The following is a 22492-nucleotide window of genomic DNA, read 5'->3' as shown; positions in this document are numbered from 1 at the left end:
ACTTTACCATATAAAATATAGCAACTATATTATAAAATAAACATATTGGACAAATTAATTGGACATATTGCAAAAAACATACCCATGTCATGTACACTATACAATTGCATACCAACTTTCATAATGCCACCATCAAACATACAAATTAAATAATCCATCTACAAAATACAAACACTTCACCATAAAAACTATAGCAACTATATTACAAACTAAATATATTGGACATATTAATTGGACATATTGAAAAAAAACTACCCATGCCATGTACACTACACAATTGCATTAATATCTACCTAAATTGAAGCATGCAACAAGATCTACACATCAATATCACGGGCAGAGAATGTAGTGTGTATGAACTAAGCATCATCTAACACATAACAATATTGCATTTCATCAAAATTTCAAATCAACAACCTAACCTTAGGTCACCTAAATATCCTCCGATCTACCAAATGAAACGCTAAACTAAGGGAAAAAGTTGGGGATACCTTCCACACGAAGTGGTGACCAATTCCCACTCTTTTTCCCTACCGAAATTGCCGGATTTTGGGTGGATTTAGGGTTGGAGGCGGCCAGCGGCGTGTGCAAGGGTCGAGCTCGAGGTTACTGGAGGAAGAAGAAAGGAGGGAGGGAGGAGGGAGCCGATGCACGAGTGATACATAGGTGCTGCCGCGCCAGGTCGCTGGCGCAGCAAGCGCCTACCCACGTTAGCGCCACGCTGGCCCGCCTGCCGTGCTGCCACGCCACGTGCGCTGGCATGGGCAAAAGGGTCACCCGTGCAAATTTAGTTCGGGGGTTAATTTTAAAATATATATTTTTTAAAAAGTTAAAAATAAAAAAATTCGACTGGAGTAAGCCATGAACGAGCTGTTTGACTGTGTGGGCGGTGGCGACGGGCCATCTTCTCACTTTCATCTGTTCATCAGGTTTGCCACGGTCAGCTAGCCAGTACTCCACAATGGCATGCTAGAGAGCACTTCAAAGGTCTGAAAATGACGTGCATTGGACGAACAAGTATCATTGATGGATGGTAGGTTTTCATGATCGTGGGTGCTTGTTTTAGATCGGGAGCATAGGGTAGGCGGTAGGCCTTTGAAACACTAATTGGAGTTATTCTTCATCGACATCCTCACCATGTTGGATCAACACTGAATCCATCCTTACCTCTCTCATGGGTTCATGACGAGGATTATGGCGAGGATGTCTCATGGGCTAATCCTCGCCATAACCGAGTGAGTGCAGCATGGGCTCATCTTCGCCATCAACATTGTAAGTCGATGTTGATCAACGCTGAATCCATCTTTACCTCTCTCATGGGCTCATGGCAATGTCAGATGACATATGGGAGCAGTGAGTGCAACAATGGTGGATAGGAGAGTCAGAGTGTGCGTCAATGATGCAGTGTAGTGGTTGGCATTCAAAAGACGATCTTTACAATTTAGTAACAAAAGCAGACGAATCACAAACTCAGGATTAGGGATGGATTTGGATATCTGGAAATCTGAATTATCCAAATTCGTATTCACTGAAAATATCAATATGGATATTCGTATTCGTATTCATTTTTAATGTGGATGTCAAATGAATGTATCCAGATTCGATTTTCAATATTTTTCTCTACCCGGTTCTAGATTCGTATACGACAAAAATGTGAAATATCCGACATTATCCATATCCTTAAAGAATAAAGTAGCCAATGAAGCCATGTAAAACTTATTTATATTACTAAATACTAATTACAAATGATATTAATTTTAATATTGCTAATAAAATAATTACTTATACCATTTAAACTATTAAAAAATAATCTATATGACAAATGACTAATTACGTTAACCTTTTCTAGTGATATATAATGATAAAGTTTAATAATTTTTAATATGACTAATCATATTAATTTAAATTCATTATACTATTTATTAAATGAATAAATCATATTTAAATGTATTAATGAACTCATTTTTATTATTAATGATATATATTTATGGAAATGCTTATTTTTTATTTATTTTGATATATTTAGTTATTTATTAATAAATATGCTATTTTTAATAAGACATCTATGCTCATAATTTAATTGTAACATGATTTTTATTAATTATAAAATAAAATTGATATTCATTATGACGGTATGTTATAAGTCGAGCTAGTATCCGAATGCGAATCCGAATTTGAACTATTCGTTTTGTATTCGCATTCGAATCGAATTAAAATATGGTAAATAGTGCTACCCGAATTCAACTCCGTACGTGTTGATCCGAATCCATCCTCCTCAGGATCCCTCCCGGAAGTGGCAAAGATTTGCTTTCTCTTTCCCTAAAGCAGCTCTGAAGCTAGTTCCATTTCAATCGATGTTTCTCTCCCTCTCTGCATTCTGACCGCCTCTGCACACGTCCTTTGCAGGCCGAACGGCACCGCCCACCGGACCTTAGCAGGCTAGCCCACCTCAACCCGTGTGATAGATAAGAAGAAGCAAGCTGGCCTGCACTGTCTATCAGCCCAGTTTTGTGAGGCAGGAGGCCAGGCGGGCTTGCGACTTTGCAGCTTCCTCAACGGATCGCCCGGGCCAACGCGTAGCTTTCCCTTACCAGTGGAGGAATAATCATAAACCTTTGGCCACTAACAAACAAATACAAAGGTTGACGAGCGCTAGCACATCATTTTGCTTAACGCACGGTTGTCAACTTGCGATAGTCCTTCTCACGGTCACCGGTCCAAGTCACAGGTGTTGAAGAAGTCCTAGGCTGGTTTTCTTTTCCCGTTCCTGCAAATTATTATATATTGAGAACCGAGGCTCAAAGTTCTCGAGCACTTCAAATGAATATTGTGGAATGGGGTTCCAAGCACAGAAGTCAGCGATTGCTCTATTCTTTTTTAGATGACTGGTGGGTGTTATTGGTTTAAGCTATATGCAGAACGTCGAAGTCACGTTGATCGCAATATTGCTTGATCAGCCACGTTGATCGCTGCCTTCTTCCTTCCTTTTCCTCTTACGATCTTCACTTCTTTTCCTTAAATTGCCGAACATTCTTTCCTCAAGCTTCTAGTTTCTTTAGCTCTTTGCCGTATGAACGCCATACAGCAGCTATCTGCTTCCATTTGATATTATTATCTTGCTGACGAAACTGCCCATTACATGTCAGTAGGTCACCATCAAAACGAGTTCCGGAAACGAAGAACAGAACAATTCAACTAAAAAGCTGGTGAGAAAGCTCAAAGCTTTACGATCATACCAGGCCCATTTGAATGCTATCGCTTTCTCACCAAACCAACTTCACAGCTCCATGCCTCCATCCCGCTAGCATTAAACTACGTGCAGTCCAAAGAAACGCCCAGAGGCGGCCATCGTGTGCCGTCCATGGGCGAGCCCCGCGGCCGCAGCCGCAAGTCGCGGGGCGCGGCGATGCGCGCGCTGCGCGGCGCCCGCGACCTCTACGTCCGCGGGCTCAGGGGCCTCGACAGGCTGCTCGCGGCGGCGAGCCCCAGGAGGGCCGGCGTGGGCCGGCCGACGTCGTCGAGGGTCTTCGGCGTCGGCTGCGACCGCGACCCGGAGGAGGAGCTGCGGGAGCTCGTGCGCGCCATGCAGGCCCGGCGCGCCGCGGCGCCGTCGTCCATGGGCGCTGCTGACGCGAGCGGGAAGGAGGCGGCCGGCGCGCCGGTTGTCAAGAAGAGGCGCGGGGCCACGCAGCTGGAGAGAATCAACGAGGATGCTGCCGTCGTGTACCCGACCAGTTAATCGGGAGGCGCGGCGCACAGCGAGGGCGTGCGCCGATGGGGTTTCTTGTTCTCTCGTATGAAAATTAGGATATTTAGCCTGTTCTAATCCCCTTACCTTTCCTGTTCTAGAACTGAGAGAGAGCATAGGCATAGCTTTAATCCTGTTGATGTTGCACCCTCGGCTCAGGTATGCATTCAAAATTTCAAATTCCAGTCTACCTGTTGGAGTAGTAACTAAAGTAATCTTTACCAGTAAAAGTTTTTTTTGGGGGGTCCAATTAACTTTGTGCATTTTGCTTTGCACGTCCGATGTCTCTACTGAAGTTTAGAGAACTTTTGAAGTAATAAATGACCAGTACTTCAGTAGTAGTCAGGACTGAGCTTTAAGGATTCTTAGCTTGACACTTGTGAAATTTTGATAGTTTTAGGGCCTGTTTGGGAGCACTCCACTTCAGAAAAACCAGCTCCACTCCACCAACTCCACACTTTCCTAGCTCCACTCCACCGACTCCAAAAAAATATGGAGCTCCTTCACGTGTTTGGCTGATGGCAGTGCTCCAGCTCCAAAAACGTGAACACTTGTTGTGAATAGTCTATTTTACCCTTTGTTAACGGACCCACATGTCATACTCTTTTGTATTCTCCTCTAATTCTTCCTCTCTCTTCTCTCCTCTTCTCTTCTACGGGCACCTACCAGAAAACTCCGGTGCGTGAGGGGAGCAGCAGCTCCAGCAGTCCAGGCGGCGGGATGGGGCGGCGGCCAGCGCGCGAGCGGCCCGGCGGGCGTCGGCCGGCCGGCGCGCGGGTGGGACGGGGCGGCGCGTCGGGCGGCGGGCGGAGCGTCGGGGCGCGGCGGGCGGCGGGCAAGCGGCGCGCCGGGCGGGACGGGGCGGCGGCCGGTGCGCGGGCGGCCCGGCGGGCGTCGGCCGGCCGGCGCGCGGGTGGGACGGGGCGACGCGTCAGGCGACGGGCGGAGCGTCGGGGCGTAGCGGGCGGCGGGCAAGCGGCGTGCCGGGCGGGACGGGGCGGCGGCCGGCGCGCGGGTGGGACGGGGCAGCGCGTCGGGCGGCGGGCAAGCGGCGCGCCGGGCGGGATGGGGCGGCGGCCGGCGCGCGGGCGGCCCGGCGGCCGGCGGCCGGCGCGCGGGTGGAACGGGCGGCGGCCAGCGCGCGAGTGGACGGGAGTTTTATTTCGCGAACCGGTACTGGTACTGTGTAACGAGTGGCAGTGGTGGGTAAATACCCACCAACTCCACGAGGAGGTCTGTAAAGCTGATTTTTGGAGCACCTCTTGAGGTACTCCACCAAAAACGTGGATCTACCCCCTGCTCCACCTTTTTTTCTGGAGCCGGAGTTGCTGGAGCCAAACGCGTTTGGCTGCGATTTTTTTGGAGTTGGTGGAGTGGAGTGATTTTTGGTGAAGTGAAGTGCTCCCAAACACCCCCTTAGTATCGTCGGTTGCTCAGATAATCATGCTTATATGCAGTTAGTTGCACGGCCGAAATAAGTAACCCAGACATGCAGTATACTCTGTGCAACGTTACTGTTTATTTTATTCCTTTCTCACTTGCAAAGTAGAGTACGGTTAGGTTGGTTCAATCGTCGATGGAAACATTCTGCACTATTTATTGTGCATGATCTTGTACCAAAGCGTGAACAGTAACTAGTTCTGTTCACCAAAGATAAGTGTCTAGTTGGTTTGATTTTAAACTATTTCAACAGCCAGGTCCCGCCTATAGTTCCTCCTGGAATTCCATGATTTCAAAATAAAGAGAACCGGGAAAAGTACATATATAAGTGTTCGGCAAAGATATAAGGAAAAAGTCCATTTTACTCCCCTCAATTGTTTACTTTATCCACTTAACCCTCTAAGCAAAATTTACGCTCACTTTACACCCCTGAACTATTTCATTCGGTTCAATCTACCCCCTAATTAGATTTCTCTTTTTTTTGTTTCTTCAGGTACAAGTTGAATTTTAATTTTAGATTTTTGTCAATTGACTTATAACATGATGCTCTACGTTAGAACGAAACATTAGAAATTTTTCATGACTACTTCTCGTACAATTTTGTATAACTAAGATCAATTTTGTATTAAATATTCCTAACCTATGAAAATAACCATGAAAAATTCTTAGTATAATTTTTTAACATAAGGTATCATGTTTTTGTATCTATTTACAAAATTTGAACTCAAAATTCAACTCATACATAGAGAAACAAAAAAGAGAAATCTAATTAGGGGGTAAATTGGACCAAATAAAATAGTTCAGGAGATTAAAGTGAGTCAAAATTTTGTCCAGGGGTTAAGCGGACAAAGTGGATAGGCAAGAGGAGTAAAATGAACCTTTTCCAATGGACTCTTCTTTCTTCATCGAGGGGATTGTACGATGCTATTAGCATTCTAGGCCCCACTTTCAAATTAGAAGTAAATATATTAATAGCATTTGATCGGATGAAAAATGAATTATTTCCCAGGAAATTCAAATATTATAAAAAGTTTGGACACACCGTGCTACAACTTCTAAATACGATGCATGCAACTTGGACTCTTGGACTCGGATGAAACTTGCTGTTATTGTCCTCTTGGACTATCTGGTGGTAACCTCACCAATACATGCAAGAGGTGACTCCACCAATTTGTTTGCAACCAACCAAACAAAGCTACCCTGCATCTCCAATTTGAATCTGCTGGTCATCCATGCAACCAAAAAGTTGCTGGCTGCGGCCTGGCCAAAATGAGCCAAGCAACAATAGCATCTTGCATGCGCTGGGTCTAGCCAACAGTAACCTTGTGCGAGCTAGGCTCGGCTGGTCAGTGAACCAAACAGGTCCTAAATGTTTCTCTTTTCACATAGCAAAGAACAAACATGTATGTAATGAGTTTCGTATCAAACAAGAAGTCCCTACCAACAATTAGTGACGCATGCAGCAAGCGTATGAGCATAATGACCGGAGGGCAAGCATGCGCACCCTTTTATAGGCCTATCACTGTCTTGTTAGCTAGCGTAGTTACTCTCATCAGTCCATTGCATGAGCAAAAAGCAACACTAAATACCAAATCTTTTCTTGTTACTGCCACTTTGATTTCTAGTTCTTATCTAGCTTTGTTGGAGCTCATCAGCATAAGCTTTTAGGTTGAACTGGTTGGTGCATGCAACTCAATATAATGTCAGAGCCAGAGGTCTCAAGTTCGAATCCTGGCGGGCGCGATTAAAATAAAATAATTGCAACCCACTCCAATCTCCACGTATGCAGCCTAAGGGAACCTACACCTAAAGGAACCTGCACGTGACACACACTACCTTTAGGAACTTGACTCCAGGTTTGGGAATGAGAAGCACTGGGATTTATGTTCTCTGTCTATCAGGTGAATAGTGCCAATTGTTGGAAGCTATCCACCCTCTTCGTCCACCATTGCAGCCGCCTTTGGTTTTGCAGTCTACCTATAGGTTTCGCCATTCTTGCTACGACGGCAAGGAAAATACTAGAGAGCCAAAATGAACATACTAGAGTGCCCTGAGAGATCTCTCGGTTCAGTGCAAGGATCAAACGAAGCATGGTTGTCAACATGCATCCAAAGATTCGAGCTGGCATGCTATTGCAACGACATGATCACATCGACATTTTGTTCATGATGTGGATTCTTCAAGAAAAAAGAATATGAAGCATAAAGATATTGCCAATAGTCCATGACTGGCATATATTTTTTATATCTTTGTATAAAAACATTCCATTTAATTTGTTTTATTATGTTTTCCCCTATCTATAGAACTTACAATAATGCATATGCTGACGAAGAAATAAAGTATGAGTCCCAAGAAAAAAAATCAATGTGAAATAACCACCATATCCCTATTAAATAACAAGATGTACAACTATCTTTCAAAACATTTACTTAGGGGCATGGAGTAGAAACAATGCAATAACTACATTATTAGTATTCATAGTTGACAAAAATTCGCTGCAGCCAAAAACTAACAAGAAAATGATATTTGGCAGACCAATCGCCAAGTAAAATCTGCCAAGGATAGAGTGCCAAGGAGATACCATTTACTTGGTGGCTGGCCACCAAGAAAACTAAGGCGGCAGTTAATTTGTCATGCAGCCAATGCATGAAAATGTTCAAACCACAAAGGAAATTATAATCCTAGCGGACTAGAACCGCCAAGTTAATTATAACTACTTGCAATATCAGCTTCAGCATCCTCGGTCAAACCATATTTTTTTAATACGGAATTGGATTTGAATAGAAAAAATTAATAAAAAAGGGATTCAGATACATCCACTTTAGTACCCATATTAAAATAGGATACAGATGCAGTATTGACTTTTTAGTGGATAGAGATACTGAAATTTTTGATTTCTCCTAACATTCATATTCATCCCTAACATCTGCGATCTTGGTTCCACCTAGTGGCCTGGTTCCTAGGCGGTCGCACATCTCGCCCTGGCCAATAGCTAGGCCTAAGCAGGAGATCGTGCATGACCAACCCCGCTCTAATGGGTAAACCCACCGCAAATCAAGTCCAACCGACAAGTGACCAATGCAACCCAAGTCCACTCTAATGCAATACTAATTGAATCACTCCCCAACCCCAACCCAACCCACAGAATTGACAAACCCACAAAATGCTTGCTAGTGTAGAGAGGTTATGTCAAAATTTTCGCTTCCAAATTTTTGTACAAGCTTGTGGGACCCACCTAATGCATCTAGTTTGGAAATTTACATAAATGGTAGCTGAAACAAGTTTTTGCTAATGGTAAAAAGGGAGAGTTGGATATAATCATTGCTACCCGATCATATTTCTCTTGAGTTGAAAGAAAAGATAGGAAATCCCTCTTTTCCGATATATCATGCCAATAAAAAATATTTCTCAACAAATAAAATCATCCATGGCAACTGCTAATCAATTTTGTAAAAAAATTACATTATGAAAGCAAGTCGGAAAGTTCAAATACCAAACTTTTACATAACACGTCTAGTCCTAAAATTTGCACAAATGAGCTCTTCAACAACTCAAATCACCCACATTAATAACTTCCAAATCAATCTCGCCAAAGTTTTATAGTGTCCACAAGGAATATTATTTTTGTATTCCTTTGCACCGGTGCGCTGGAAAAAGGCCCAAGTGCTTGGAATTGCACTTCTCACACCACTGTACCTCCTAACACCACCTAAACCCAACAATTGACCTGCATCCTTACTGAACTTGCTCTTACTATGCTTAATTTCTTGTTCTGATCGTGTTCCCTGCTGCTCCTGTCATTCTGTATTTCAAATACATAGTACCACTGAGTGATGGTGTTGCTTTAGTTGCCTCTTAATTTTCATCCCCAAAAAGGAAAGGTTCCCAAGACAATAATAATGCAAGCAAAGATAATATCTATGAATCTAGAAAAGTCAAAACGACCTACAATTTGGACCGGAGGGTGTATACAGCAAATCACAAGTTCGGAGCAAGCTAGATAACGTCTTTTATCAAAAATTAACCAAACATGAACTTGTCAATCATTTGTACGCAAGCTGGATAGCATCTTTTACCATAAATTATCCAGACATGAAGTAACAACGTTTGAACGCAAGCTAGCTTTCTGTGTTTATCATAATTTATAAATACGGAGTACATATATTAATTCGAGGTCACCTTCAAGCGTTGAATGGACGATCTGCTATGACCGAGCTTTCTTCTAGAACTCATGAACTCAAAAAATGTGAAATTCCCGTACCGTGCAGGCCTTTCTGCTGTCACCAGCTCCGGGAGAGGCCCAAAACGGTCTGAATCGCCACGCTTGGCAGGATTGAAGAAGAGTGCAATGGAGACCCTTGCATCTTGTTTAGATTTGATGACCACCCTGTGCTCCACGCTCTTGAATTCATCATTTGAAACCACCTGCCAATCATCGCGTGTGGGCATAGTAAATGTAATCCGACGTCCTTGTCTCATTGCCAATTTGCCAGACAAACACCAAGATGCGTACCTTGAGCAAGTCGCCGATGTTGACGAGAAGCGCACCGGCCACCGGCACCACATCGACCCAGACGCCTCCTCCGTCACCCCCACCCCCATCTCCGTCGTGGTATCTCACCTGTAGCCCGCCGACGCCATCCTGCACCAGCACCGTGAACACGCCGGGGTCCGTGTGCTCGAGGCTGCCCACCACCCTCGCCGGCTCCGGGCACGGCGGGTAGTAGTGGCACGCCATGAGCCACCCTCTCACCCGCAGCTCCTGCTCCAGCCGCCCCGCCCCGACGCCGAGCGCCTCGGACAGCAGCCAGGCCATTTCCTCCCCGAAACCCTTCAGCAGCCGCTGGTACACCCGCAGCGCGTCCCGGCACCAAGCGGGCAGGTTGCCGAGCTCGGGCTCCCCCGGACCGAAGCGGACACGGAGCGAGTCGCGCCATGGCAGGACCGGAGCGTCGACGACGCCCTGTTGTTGTTGCGTGATGGGGATGGTGGAGTAGGCGACGGACCCGACGGGGTGGAGGGAGTAGAACGCCGAGCGCGGGGCGAGGGGCTGCTCGTGGAAGGCCCTGACGGCGGCGATGGCGGAGGCCACGATGCCGGCCGGGACGCGATGGTTGGTGACGTGGAAGAAGCCGCGCGAACGTGCTGCGGCGCGGACGAGGGCGACGGTGTCCGAGCGCGGGAGGGAGAGGTCGACGACTGGGACCGTGAAGGACGACGACGGGGTCGCCGGAGCCTGCGGGGTTGGCATGGTGGATGTGGTGAAGAGCGGCGGCACGGCCGTGGCGGCGACGCCGGACTCCACGAGGCCGCGGACGCCGGCGCGGAACTCGTGGAACCTGGCCAGCGCGGCCTCGGCGTCGTAGTCGTGAGCGGCGGCCATCTTCGTCTTCTGTTTGGTGCTGCTTCTGCCTTCTGGTAAGTACGCCTTCTTCGCATTTTGGCTTCCACCATCATTTTACTTCTTCTTCTTGTTATTATTACTATATACCACATTATGAAAAAACAAAGATCAGATAGAACGTAATCATCGTTGAATAACCACCGAACAATATGTTTTTACAAATGCTATGCGTGACGACCACATGGACATGTCGGGGTTGACCAAATTGTTCACTCTAGTATCACCAAATTGTTCACTCTAGTATCACATCTTGTTGCCTGCGAGCATCATCAGCGGGAAGCTCACAGCGAGAGATGGAGCCGCTCTTGTCCCCACACCCCCGCGCCCTGCACCCACCCCAACGCCGGCGACCCACATCCCCACGCCGGAGACACCTCCACCCGAATCCTCACCACCACCCAGAATCCCTACCCAGCTCCCTATCCGCCTCCTTGACCAAGTTGACTTCTCCTTCTCCCTAGCCCAGACCGCTCCAATGGCGATCTTAGTTGCATTAGGGGGGAATCTTCCCCCGTCCAGCATACGGACAGCGGGAGGCCAACCTACAAGGCGGCGCTGCTCTCCACCTCGCCAACTCCGCCCGTGATTCCGACGGAAGAAGGAAGCGGACAACATCTCCAGCATCTGTAGGTCAGTTCCACCAGCCACCGAATCGGGAAGGGTCTGTTATGCGTGGCGACTGCATGGACGTGTCAGGGTTGACCAAATTGTTCACCTAGTATCACATCTCGTTGCTCACGAGCATCATCAATGGGAAGCTCACAGTGAGAGATGGAGCCGCTCTCGCCCCCATGCACCCCGCGCCCCGCATCCACCCCAAAACCGGCGACCCGCACCCCCACGCCGGAGACCATCCACCTCCACCAGAATCCTCACCACTGCCAAGAATCCCCACCCAGCTCTCCATTCACCTCCTTGGACCAAGTTGACTTCTCCTTCTCCCCTAGCCCAGACCACTCCAACGGGGATCTTGATTGCGTCAGAGGGGAATCTTCCCTAGTCCAGCATACGGACGGTGGGAGGCCAACCTACAAGGCGGCGCTGCTCTCCACCTCGCCAACTCTGCCAGTGATTCCAACGGAAGAAGGAAGCGGACAGCATCTCCAGCACTTGCAGGTCAGTTCTACTAGCACCGAACGGAAGAAGGAAGCGGACAGCATCTCCAGCACTTGCAGGTCAGTTCTACTAGCACCGAACTGGGAAGGGTCCGCTCCATCCTGCTCCGCCTACTACTACCTCGGGCAGGCCGCAGCTCAGATCTGTGGTGGTCGCCCCAAAAGGGCAACTCCACCAAGAAGCCTTTCCACCGGAGCCTAGGAAGCCAATCCATATGCGCGTGAAATTTCCATCCCCGAGCGCTGCTGCCCCTCCACCACGCCCGACTGGCAACGCCAGCCATGAGTGGTAGGAAGCTCGCAGCAAGCATGCTTGCATGGAGGCCGCAAGACTCCAGCACGCCGTTGGTCGTGGCCGGCTCAGCGCACAGAGCAGACTGGCCTGGCCTACCTCCGACGACCTACGGGTCCCCATACACCAGCGTTTGGGTCCCATCCATGCTCCAGATTCGTTGTCTTCCCTCTTCAAATCCCACACTGCTGGTCGTTGCTTCCGCTACCTTGCATCTGACCACAAAGTCCAACACTACCGCGACCCCTTCAAGTGCATACTCTGCTTCAAATCCAGCCACCGAGCTCGCACCTGCAAAAGCCGCCGCACCAGCACCCACCACCACCCCTGCCACCTACACCACGCGAAGAGTTCCCTCCACTCCCAAGCAAAGCCGCAACCCCACCGCACACCACCTCCACCCCCGCCTTTGCCGCCATGGAGTTCATCCCGGGTGAGCTGCACCGCCATCCTGATCTGGTGCGTGCCTGTGTGTCAGGGATACATCCCCAGTATCCTTAAGGAAGGAAGAAGGCGGACTCCTACTAGAATTTCCCTGTAATCCTGCTAGGACTCATACCATGTAATCCTACTAGGACTCATCCTTATAACCGACTAGTAATCCTGCCCCTGGAGTATATAAAGGAGGGTAGGGGTACCTAGATCGGTAGTTCAGACCAACAGAGGCGAAGACCTCATAGAACCATAACAGAGGACCAAATCCTCAATATCAAACAACACCCAAGCGCAGGGCACAATATACAACACCCCAAACAGCACGTAGGGTATTATGCTACTCTGGAGGCCCAAACCTGTATAAATCCGTGTCTTGTGTCCTCACTTTTACCTTCGAGTTCCAGGTCCAGCGATCCCCCACCAACCAATCTACTACCTCGGGATACCCCTCGGTAGGTTGCCGGGTATAAAACACCGACACTGTGCTCCGTACACCGTGATGATAGGCTGCAGCAAGGAGGACCTCCGCCACAATGCTGTGGTGGTGGTTGTCATGGGCGACTGCGAGTCACTCCCTTGTCCCTAGGTGATCGCTGCGTTCTGCCATTGGCTGAAGGTTCCCAGGGACATGATGTTTGTGACGTGGTACCACCCGGAGTGGTTCCTGGTGCATTTGAAGGAAGACGGCCTCCACGACAGGGTGCTGTCCCTTCCAGCCAAACTCAAGATTGAAGGTGATTCCATCAGGATCATGCCATGGACCGAGCTATGGCACGCGACGGCTTGCATGCTCAAGTACAAGCTACGCATCTGCATCAAGGGGGTGCCACCGTATGCCCACAAGCTCGAGATGGTGGCACCGCTCTTTGCCAAGGAGACATTGGTGGAGCGACTGGACTACCGCACCAAGAACACAGCTGAGGCAGCTTGCTGTTGTGTCTAGCTGTGGGCCAAGAACCCCGCCAACTTTGCCAAGTCTGGAGTGCTGCAGGTAGAGGCAGTGTCCGACCACGATGAGGAAGTGTGGCACTTCAATAGGGGCAGTGCCTCAGCACTCCGCCCGCGTCCTGTAGGTTCGGTGAACCTGCTATCGTACGACATCTTGCTCCATCTCAACCACATCATCGCCTTCAACTCTTGTGCCCCTAGCGAGCCGTGGCCCAAGATGCATACCTTCCTTTGGCACTACGGTGTTAAGGATAGCGAGCGGCTCATCCCACGACCGTCAGTGCACAGCCGCCTTGACCCTCACAAGCAGGATCGATCTTCGTCCGGTGGTGGCTGTTCCAGCGAGGAGGACACAGCCTCCTCACATCAGCGGGGTGGATATCCTATGTGAGGTCGCTCCTCCAATGGCGATGGTGGGGCCGGCAACCGACGCACCCGGCAGCGAGCAGCGCCACCATGTTCGCAACGCGGTGTTAACGTACTCCCACAACCATGACGTCGCACTGCGCTAAAGGTGGGTCCCTAGGACGTCACCACCAAGCCAGGGGCCCCAGTTGTCGAGTGTGCCTAAAGAGGTAATCCATCCAACTGAGACCCCTGTCGCGGCAGAGCTCCCTCCACCAGTCCTGGTGGGCATAGAGGGGCTCCAGCTCAAGGGCCCGATGCTGCTGGAGGCCAGCCTACTGCTGTCGTCGTCACCCCTGCCAACCCTGACCAAGCTTTCCCAGCTCAAGTCATCGACGGGCCCCCCTGCTCATCGACAACTCTGGAATCTGGGCTACCTCACTGGCCCAACTGGTGGTAAGCCCATCCCACTCCACACCTGACTTCGTAACTGGTCACGATGGAGAGCTGTGGTTCAACAATGGGCCAAGCCCAACACCAAAGGACAAGTTACAGCCCAATCGACGAATGGGAGCAAGAGTTCCTTAGGCTGCAAAATGGGTCTGTGCTGGATGAGGATGCCGAACAGGAGGCACTCCCAGGTGATCTCCTTGGCTCTCACACATGAGAGATAGAGCACCCAGATATTGATGTTGCGTCGGACCTGCTACCAGCACCGACACCTGTACAGGCACTGCCCCTACCACCAGCAACACCAGCACCTGTACCACCAGCGCAAGCAGAGGCACCACTCGATGCAGCACCTACTCCTGTGGCACCCCCCGTGGCGGAACAGCCGCCCATGGCGACACCATGGAGGAGAAACCGCCTAGCACAAAAGGCACAAAAGGCAGCTGAGAAGGCATCTGCGAAGCTTCCGGTGGAACGTGCATAGGGTATGCTCATGTCCAAGTGGGGCATCACTAAAGAGGCGGAACCACCCAAGGAGGCTCAGAAGAAGAAGTACATGAAGATGTATGATGGTCCGATACCACAGGCTGCAGTGGCGGTAGTAGATGAACTATTTGACATGGGCACGGAGAAGCCGGCCACCACTGGCCGTCGCATAGGGAAGGGAACCAGGATTTATTTTAATTTCATGTTCAAGCAAGTTGCAATCAGTATTTAGATATGCATTATGCTACTGTTATGGGACTAGTGGTTGTGGGGTGGCTAGCAGGTAAGAGGATGTATGTTGAGGTGTATGTTCAAACCGGTTGGCAATGCACAACCACTATAAACGGCTTCAGTACAGACATAATGTCTGTCTGCCGGCCTAGGCCTAATGAAGTCGTCCTTCTGTTGCAATATGAATGACAAAAATTGCATTGTGTTGAACTGGAATGTCCAAGGTCTGAATGCAGTGGCTAGACAGCAAATTGTAAGGGACATGATTCAAGATCACCATTGTACAATAGTATGTCTTCAGGAAACCAAGATGGCAATGGTTGATGATAGCATAATTGTGCAGATACTGGGACCTCAATTTGCCTAGCCATTTGCATTCCTGTCGGCACAAGGGACTTTTGGGGGTGTTATAATCGCTTGCTCCTAGGATTATTACAACATGCAGACAGTTTCAGTGGACCAATTTTCAGTGTCAGCAACAATTTCAAATAGAGCAGACAATTCCTCATGGAGCCTTATTGGTGTCTATGGACCGCAGCACGACCATGACAAGTTACAGTTTCTAACTGAAATGCAATCACTAAAATAGCAGATGTTGCCGAATTAGACCATAATGAGGGATTTCAACCTTATTTATAGAGCTTCTAACAAAAACAATGACCGAATAAACTGGTGGCTAATGAATAGTTTCAAGTCAACGTTGGATAATCTTGAACTGAAGGAAATTCACCTCCATGGCAGGAAGTTCACTTGGTCTAGTGAAACTAAGAACCCAACATTTACTAAAATTGATCACATCTTGTATTCAAGGGAATGGGAGCTAACTCACCAGAACTGTTATATGCAAGCCATCTCAACATCGATTCCAAATCATTGTCCAATGCTGCTAACATGTTCTACCGGCTACACTTACCTGGTTATGCTAAAACAGTAGTGGAAGCTTGGACCAAGCCATTCTTATCCACGGATAAAATCAGAGTCCTCCATGTCAAGTTAGCAAGAGCAGGCAAAGCATTAAAACAGTGGAGCTGCACCATGGCTGATGCATGGAAACTGAGAACTGAAATTGCACAAGAGGTAGTGTTGCGTTTAGATCAAGCATAGGAATAGCGGCAATTGTCTGATGAGGAATTGGCCTTGCGTAAAAGAGCCAAGCAGCAAATATTGGGTTTCGCTGCTATTCAACGAATCAAAATTTGGCAGTGATCAAGGCTTACTTGGATCCAGGCCAGGAATGCGAATACCAAATTGTTCCACCTGAGAGCAACATCGCGACGCAGGAAGAACCACATCCCTGCACTGAAAGTGCTTGGACGCACAATTACTACGCAGCAAGACAAAGCAGAAGCTCTCTTCAGCCACTACAACAACCAACTGGGATCATGTTCACCTCACCCTCAGACTCTAAATTGGGATCACCTAGGCATTCAGGCAAATGAACTCCAGCATCTGGACATGCACTTGACAGAGGAGGAGGTCCGGCGGGCTATCTTCGAATCACCATCAGAAAAAGCACCGAGGCCGGATGGCTTCATCGACCTCTTCTACAAAACATGCTGGAATGTGATCAAGGAGGATCTCATGAATGCACTAAATCAGTTATACAACCTTAGGGGGCCAACACTGGAACTTGCTCAACTCAGCCAACAGCGTGCTACTTCCCAAGAAGGATGGGTCCGAGGCAATTACAGATTACAGACCTTTCAGCTAATGCACAACATCGCCAAGATTATGGGAAAAGCCCTAGCAAACGGATTAGCACTACACCTAGATGCCATTGTTTTGCGCAGCCAAAGTGCCTTCATTAAAGGTATGGTGCAATCAACCACTTCCACAGAACCAAGACACCTATGCTGTTTCTGAAGCTGGACATTGCCAAGGCCTTTGACAATGTTCAATGGGAGTACCTATTGGAAGTAATGGAACGTCTTGGGTTCAGGCAGCGATGGCGCGACATCATCTCCATGATCTGGTCCACCACATCGTCACACATAATCCTCAATGGTGAGGCAGGGCAACCGATCAAGCATCACCAAGGCCTTCGTCAGGGTGACCCTCTATCGCCCATGCTTTTCATCCAAGCCATGGATCCCATTCAGCGAATACTCGAGAAAGCTACAGAGCAAGGAATCCTTCAACCAATCGGAGCAGATCTAATCAAATTCCGAACAAGCCTTTATGCAAATGACGCCACACTTTTCCTTAGACCCTCTACCCAAGACATGACCAACTTGCAACAACTGCTCAAGTGCTTTAGGGAAGCTACAAGTTTATTTACCAATATGCAAAAGTCTGATATGTTCTCTATCCAATGTGAAGACAGTGACCTCACAAAATCCATTCAGCCTTCTCAGGGCAAATCAGCCACTTCCCATGCCGCTATCTGGGACTACCACTGCGGATTGGCCATACAAGAAGGGCAGATGAGCACATACTAATTGACAAGATTGGCGTCAAGTTACCCGGTTGGAAGGGTCGGTTGCTGAATAAAGCGGGGCGTTTAATACTAGTCACCTCAGTTCTTTCCTCAATTCCAACATACTACATGACTGTGTTCCCTCTTTCCAAATGGGCAATCAAGCGCATAGATCGTCTGTGACGAAGCTTCCTGTGGCGCGGGGATGACACTACAAAAGGAGGTCATTGCCAAGTTAACAGGGCAAGGATAAGCCGTCCTAAACGGCTAGGGGGACTTGGAATTCCAGAACTCAACAACTTTGGCTAGGCCCTTAGATTACGTTGGTTGTGGTTCCAATGGACTGGTCGAAACAAATCATGCTTGGCGTTCCCAGCTACCTATACCCAACATGAACAAGCGTTATTCAAAGCCTGCACAAACATCACCATGGGCAATGGTTAGAGCACAAAATTCTGGAAGGATTGATGGCTACATGGTCAAGCTCCACAGGACATTGCTCCACTCTACTTCAAGCTAGCCTGGAGAAAGAACATGACGGTGGCGGATAGCATTCCTCAGAAAAAATGGATAAGGGGTCTCAAGAGAATCTCCACACCGGATGAGCTTAGGCACTTCATCAATCTGTGGCATCTTTTGCAATCGATACAACTCAACTCCACACCTGATCAGATCCAATGGCGCTTCACATCTAATGGCAAGTACTCCTCCCGATCAGCGTACCAGGCGCAGTTCTTCGGCTCTCACCTTGACTACCAATGGGACCGAGTATGGAAAATGAAGGTGGAAAACAAATGCAAGTTCTTTCTTTGGCTTCTCCTTCAACGCAATCTACTCACAGCAGATCGAATTATCAAGAGGGGAGGCCAGGCGAACCCGATCTGTCAGTTCTGCAGGACATGAAATGAATCCATGATACACATGGTGGCCAGATGTTCATATTCATAGGCGGTTTGGAACCAAATTGCCCAAATAACAGGGCAACAAAACCTCAATCCAATAACCACAGGGATGATTCTGCAGACTTGGTGGTCTGCTCTCACGGGAAGCAATACGGTGAACATGTCAGTTGAAAGAATGCGCATCATCACTTATACGACATGGAACATATGGAAAGAAAGATGCCGGCACATCTATGATAACAAGGCCATCCCACCAGTATAGCTTGCGACACTTATTTAGCATGACATTGAGGCGATGAGAATGGCGCACGACGAGATCGAGTAGTCTCCTAGGTTTTTTGCTCTTTGGTTGGGTTTTAGACTCTGGAACGGCTGTATTTTCTCTTTGTAGCTTTCTGAATGCCTAGCATATCGCCTAAGCCTGTGTACATACTTCATTTGCTTCATCTACTTCAATGAAAAAGCAGGGCACCTGCCATTGCCCTAAAAAAAATTGTTCACCCTAATATTAAGATGTAGTAGGAGCTGACAAACTGAATCCTAATTTTCTTTTTGGGAGTGTCTATTTATCTATCGACAGATTTTTAGGGTAAAAGTTATCGAATTTTATGATGTTGCATATGTTGTTCTTTGATGTTGCAGATATTATTCTACCATGTTGCATATGATTGAAACATAAAATACTATGCAACATGCGAGAACAATACATTGAAACATAGTAAATAGCATATGTAACATTAGGAGAATCTGCCACATTTTCTCCTTTAAAATCATGAAATATTTTGAAACGTCGAAGAATAATATTTGCAACATAAAAAATCTGATAGATTTTTCTCTAAAAATATGTCGACAGATAAATAGAAATTAGGCGAACAAACTGAATCCTGGTTGGCTAGGTGACAAACGCGCTAGCCAATCTTAAAGAGATGCTACCATTTTGTTTATTCTTTAGTATAGAAAAATAGAGAGAAGTGCATATTTGAAATTAGAACTTTGGCTGTTTTATATTAGTTGCTCGCTTGCTCCATATGACCATCCACACGATCAGAATTATATATGTTATAAAGCTCTCCATTGCACTCTTGAAATGCTGACAATATGATCGATAAACGTTTCCATATGTGACCCCCAAGGGTGCAAGAGAAGACAATATGCACTAATGAAACCAAATTACTGTTAGATGAATTGTCTTCGTTTAGGTCTTTGTTTGCTGTCCCAGCTTTTATATACATGGTATATACGGCATCCAGGCAGTCACGCACATACGGGCCCCACGGCCACGTACCCGACGCGCCCGCCCGTCGCTGACACACGGGCCCAGCGACCGCGCCGTGCAGCTTTCGCTGTATTCCCTTCCCATTTCTTTCGTGTTCTCCACTCCCCTCGTGGCCAAATTGCCCATCCATCCGATCCCAATCGCTAATCCATCGATCAATCTCGGCCACAGCACCGTACCCACGCCGCACAGGCGGCCGGCGGCGGAGGGCGGGCGTTGTACACGCGGGCGCGAGGTCGTGCGGCGGCGCGGCCGTGCGGGGCAAGCGAGCGGCCGGTCGTGAGGGACTGTGGCCGTGGGAGAGTCCGGTTCGGTCCTGCCGCCCCTCCGCTTCAGCTCCATCAAGATCGTCGCCGGGTTTTGCTGGTCGCCGGTCTTCTCCCCATTGGCCAATCTCTTCCTCACGCCGTCACGCCTGTTCCTCGACCGGGCCCAGGAACTCGCATCACCCGCGTGCCCTCCGATTCAGCAGTCGGCACAGGAGCCCAATTCGGTCTCCTGCCCTGCTGATTTTCGCCAGATTGCTGCTGGTTGCCTGCTGTTGCCGTTGCCGCCTTGCCGGTTCACTTCTCCGGCCGCCTTTGTGCTCGATCTCCTGCCCGACGTCCACCCCACAAACCATAGCCCGTGATGGCCTTTGGCGCTTCAGCTCCCCCGGAGGATCGCGTTGGTGGCCATGACGATGGCGACGGTGGCGTGGACGATGCCGCAGCCCCCTCGGAGGATAGTGATGGTGGTCAGGATGATCGTGGAACGGCCTCGGAGGATGATAGTGATGACGACATTCTGCCATATGGCCAACGCGCGGTGCAGGTGTTGGCCATCCGTGCCAACTTCCCTATCAGCACTATCAACGGCTACGACTGGCAACAAGGCCGCTGCATCTACAGGCGACTCGAGGAGGGAATACAAGAGGTATATATACTATCTACCTTCTTTTATATCAACTATATATAATTAATTTCATCTTATATATGCCATCTTCATGTCTCATCTATACTTACTGTAAATTATAAACCCTTCACATTTATGCTCTTGCACATGACATGATGGCATGGTCGATCTGGTCCCCGTTGGACCCCTAAGTATTCTCATGGCTTACGGTTACTTCGGCGTGGAAGTTTTCCCTTCCACTACTGCAGCCAGCTTGGAGAGGTCTAGCACGTTTGGTGCTCCCATCAAAGAGAGTTGGGATGTTCTCGAGGATGAGGAACTCGTGGAATACACACAAACCATCTGCAGAGATCCTGGGCGCAAGTTGGAGCTCACCTACTTGGTGATTCCCAGTGCCATTGAGGCCACGGTTCAGGTCAGGTTGAAGCCCAAAGACCTCGGTTCTAGAAGCCGCGCCGTGTATGGTAAGATCAAGGCGAGCGCCACTGACTATGGGAACAAAAGCGTCCACCTCTTCAGTTGTGCACGAGGGAGGAGCTGGTCCGTTCCCTCTGGCTCCACATCGATCCTTCCGCTCAGTCCGTCTGAGATTGCCTTGCCGTATCGTAGGCAGCTCGAGCTGCACATAGACGTGGACCTGACAGTAATCACAATCTCTGACAACCAAGAAGAGGAGGGCAAGAGTTTGAAATTCACCGGTCTAAAATTTACCCGTGGAATTAGGAGTCAAGAAAGAGAAGTTGACGGCGATCAAGTTGAAGTGAGCATCACCTGGTACCCGGAAATTTGTTGATACTCAGCACCCACAGAACTGAAACGCCAAGAGGAGTATGATATAGAGTAAAATGCATGGTCGGTCCTTAAACTTATCCGACTGTGTCACTGATGTTCCCGTAATCTCAAAATGTATATTTGACTCACTAAACTTGGGCCTAGGTGTCATTTAGTCCCTATACTCTTAGAATGCAGATCTAGCTCCTTCGGGCGTCATGTAGGTCCATATACTCTCCAAAATCATTGTCATCTCAATTAAATTGATTAAAACTTTTTTTTACGTAGATACAATTTAATTATAGCCAAATAAAGTGAATTTCAGCTCAACGTGTGTGGAGAATATTGATGTGCTGAATCCAGAAAGATTGATAATCTTTTACTTTGGAGGCAATGTCTTAACTTGCTAGGTGTGTATGATATGTGTGCTCTATTATTCTTGAAAGATTGTCCAAATTTGAATAACTCATAGTTGCACTTACTAAACTAAAATTAGGGGTTTATAAAATAAATTATTGGATGAATATTAGGAGAAGTTGAAGGGCAATAAAACAAGTTAAAAATGTGCTAATTAAAGTAACGGCTTGCTTGAAAGCACAAAATTTGATCTTATCATGTTTTATTAGTGGGATGGCATTGCATTTCAAGGTTTTAGGGACCTATATGACACTCGAAGCCAAGTTTAGGAAGTAAGATATGTATTTTGAGAGTAAAAGGACCTAGGTGACACCCGAGCCCAAGTTTAGGGAGCTAGATATGCATTTTGAGAGTATGTGGACCTAAGTGACACAGCCTGACAAGTTCAAGAACCGGCCATGCACTTTACTCTATCATATAATTAAAGGGGTGTAGTGGTAGTCGCAGCTCCCAACCTGGAACCGTGTGTATGGTTGCCAAATCATGCTATATAGCTATTTCCTTTTTCTTTAAGCAATTCATGTCGTTCAGCGAGTGGGTATCATAAATGCAAATGAAATTTGGTTTGCCATGTAACGATATACCTCTTGAAAGCTCTTGTTACTTTGGTCCAAGCAGGTCCCCGTTCAAAAGTTTCTTCCAATGACGTGGACGTGGACACAAGTTGTCAAGCCTGGGCGCCAACAACTACTCCCTCCGTTCCTATTAAGGTTCATGCATATCAAAATTCAAAGTTTAAGATTGTTGACCAATAATTTAGCCAACAAAATTTTTATTTTGTAATAGAAATTTGATATGGTTGAATTTATAATCAAATATACTCTCTAATGATTATAAGTTTATAACCATAACCAATACAATATAAGATAAATGAATGGTCAAAATCTAATTTGGGAGACTGTGCCATGTCACGTCACACCTT

At 47.8% G+C, this 22492-nt stretch overlaps 1 protein-coding gene and 1 long non-coding RNA gene across 2 annotated transcripts; one reads left to right on the top strand and one right to left on the bottom strand.

Moving 5' to 3' along the window:
• Positions 1-9234: 9234 nt before the first annotated feature.
• LOC117836731 (1-aminocyclopropane-1-carboxylate oxidase homolog 4) lies at positions 9235-10600 on the bottom strand. The gene is made up of 2 exons (XM_034716212.1): positions 9702-10600; positions 9235-9613 (listed from the first exon to the last, which is right to left on the bottom strand). Exons 1-2 carry the CDS (start codon positions 10569-10571, stop codon positions 9353-9355), a joined length of 1131 nt encoding a protein of 376 aa, XP_034572103.1. The 5' UTR covers positions 10572-10600; the 3' UTR covers positions 9235-9352.
• LOC140221454 (uncharacterized) lies at positions 9996-22010 on the top strand. The gene is made up of 2 exons (XR_011897238.1): positions 9996-20403; positions 20610-22010. It is a non-coding gene; the product is annotated as an uncharacterized lncRNA (long non-coding RNA).
• Positions 22011-22492: the final 482 nt, after the last annotated feature.

This window comes from Setaria viridis, chromosome 9 (assembly GCF_005286985.2).
Source record: "Setaria viridis chromosome 9, Setaria_viridis_v4.0, whole genome shotgun sequence".
Classification (NCBI taxonomy): domain Eukaryota; kingdom Viridiplantae; phylum Streptophyta; class Magnoliopsida; order Poales; family Poaceae; genus Setaria; species Setaria viridis.
The sequence above is the reverse complement of the archived record's forward strand: the minus strand, read 5'-3'. Positions and strand labels throughout refer to the sequence as shown.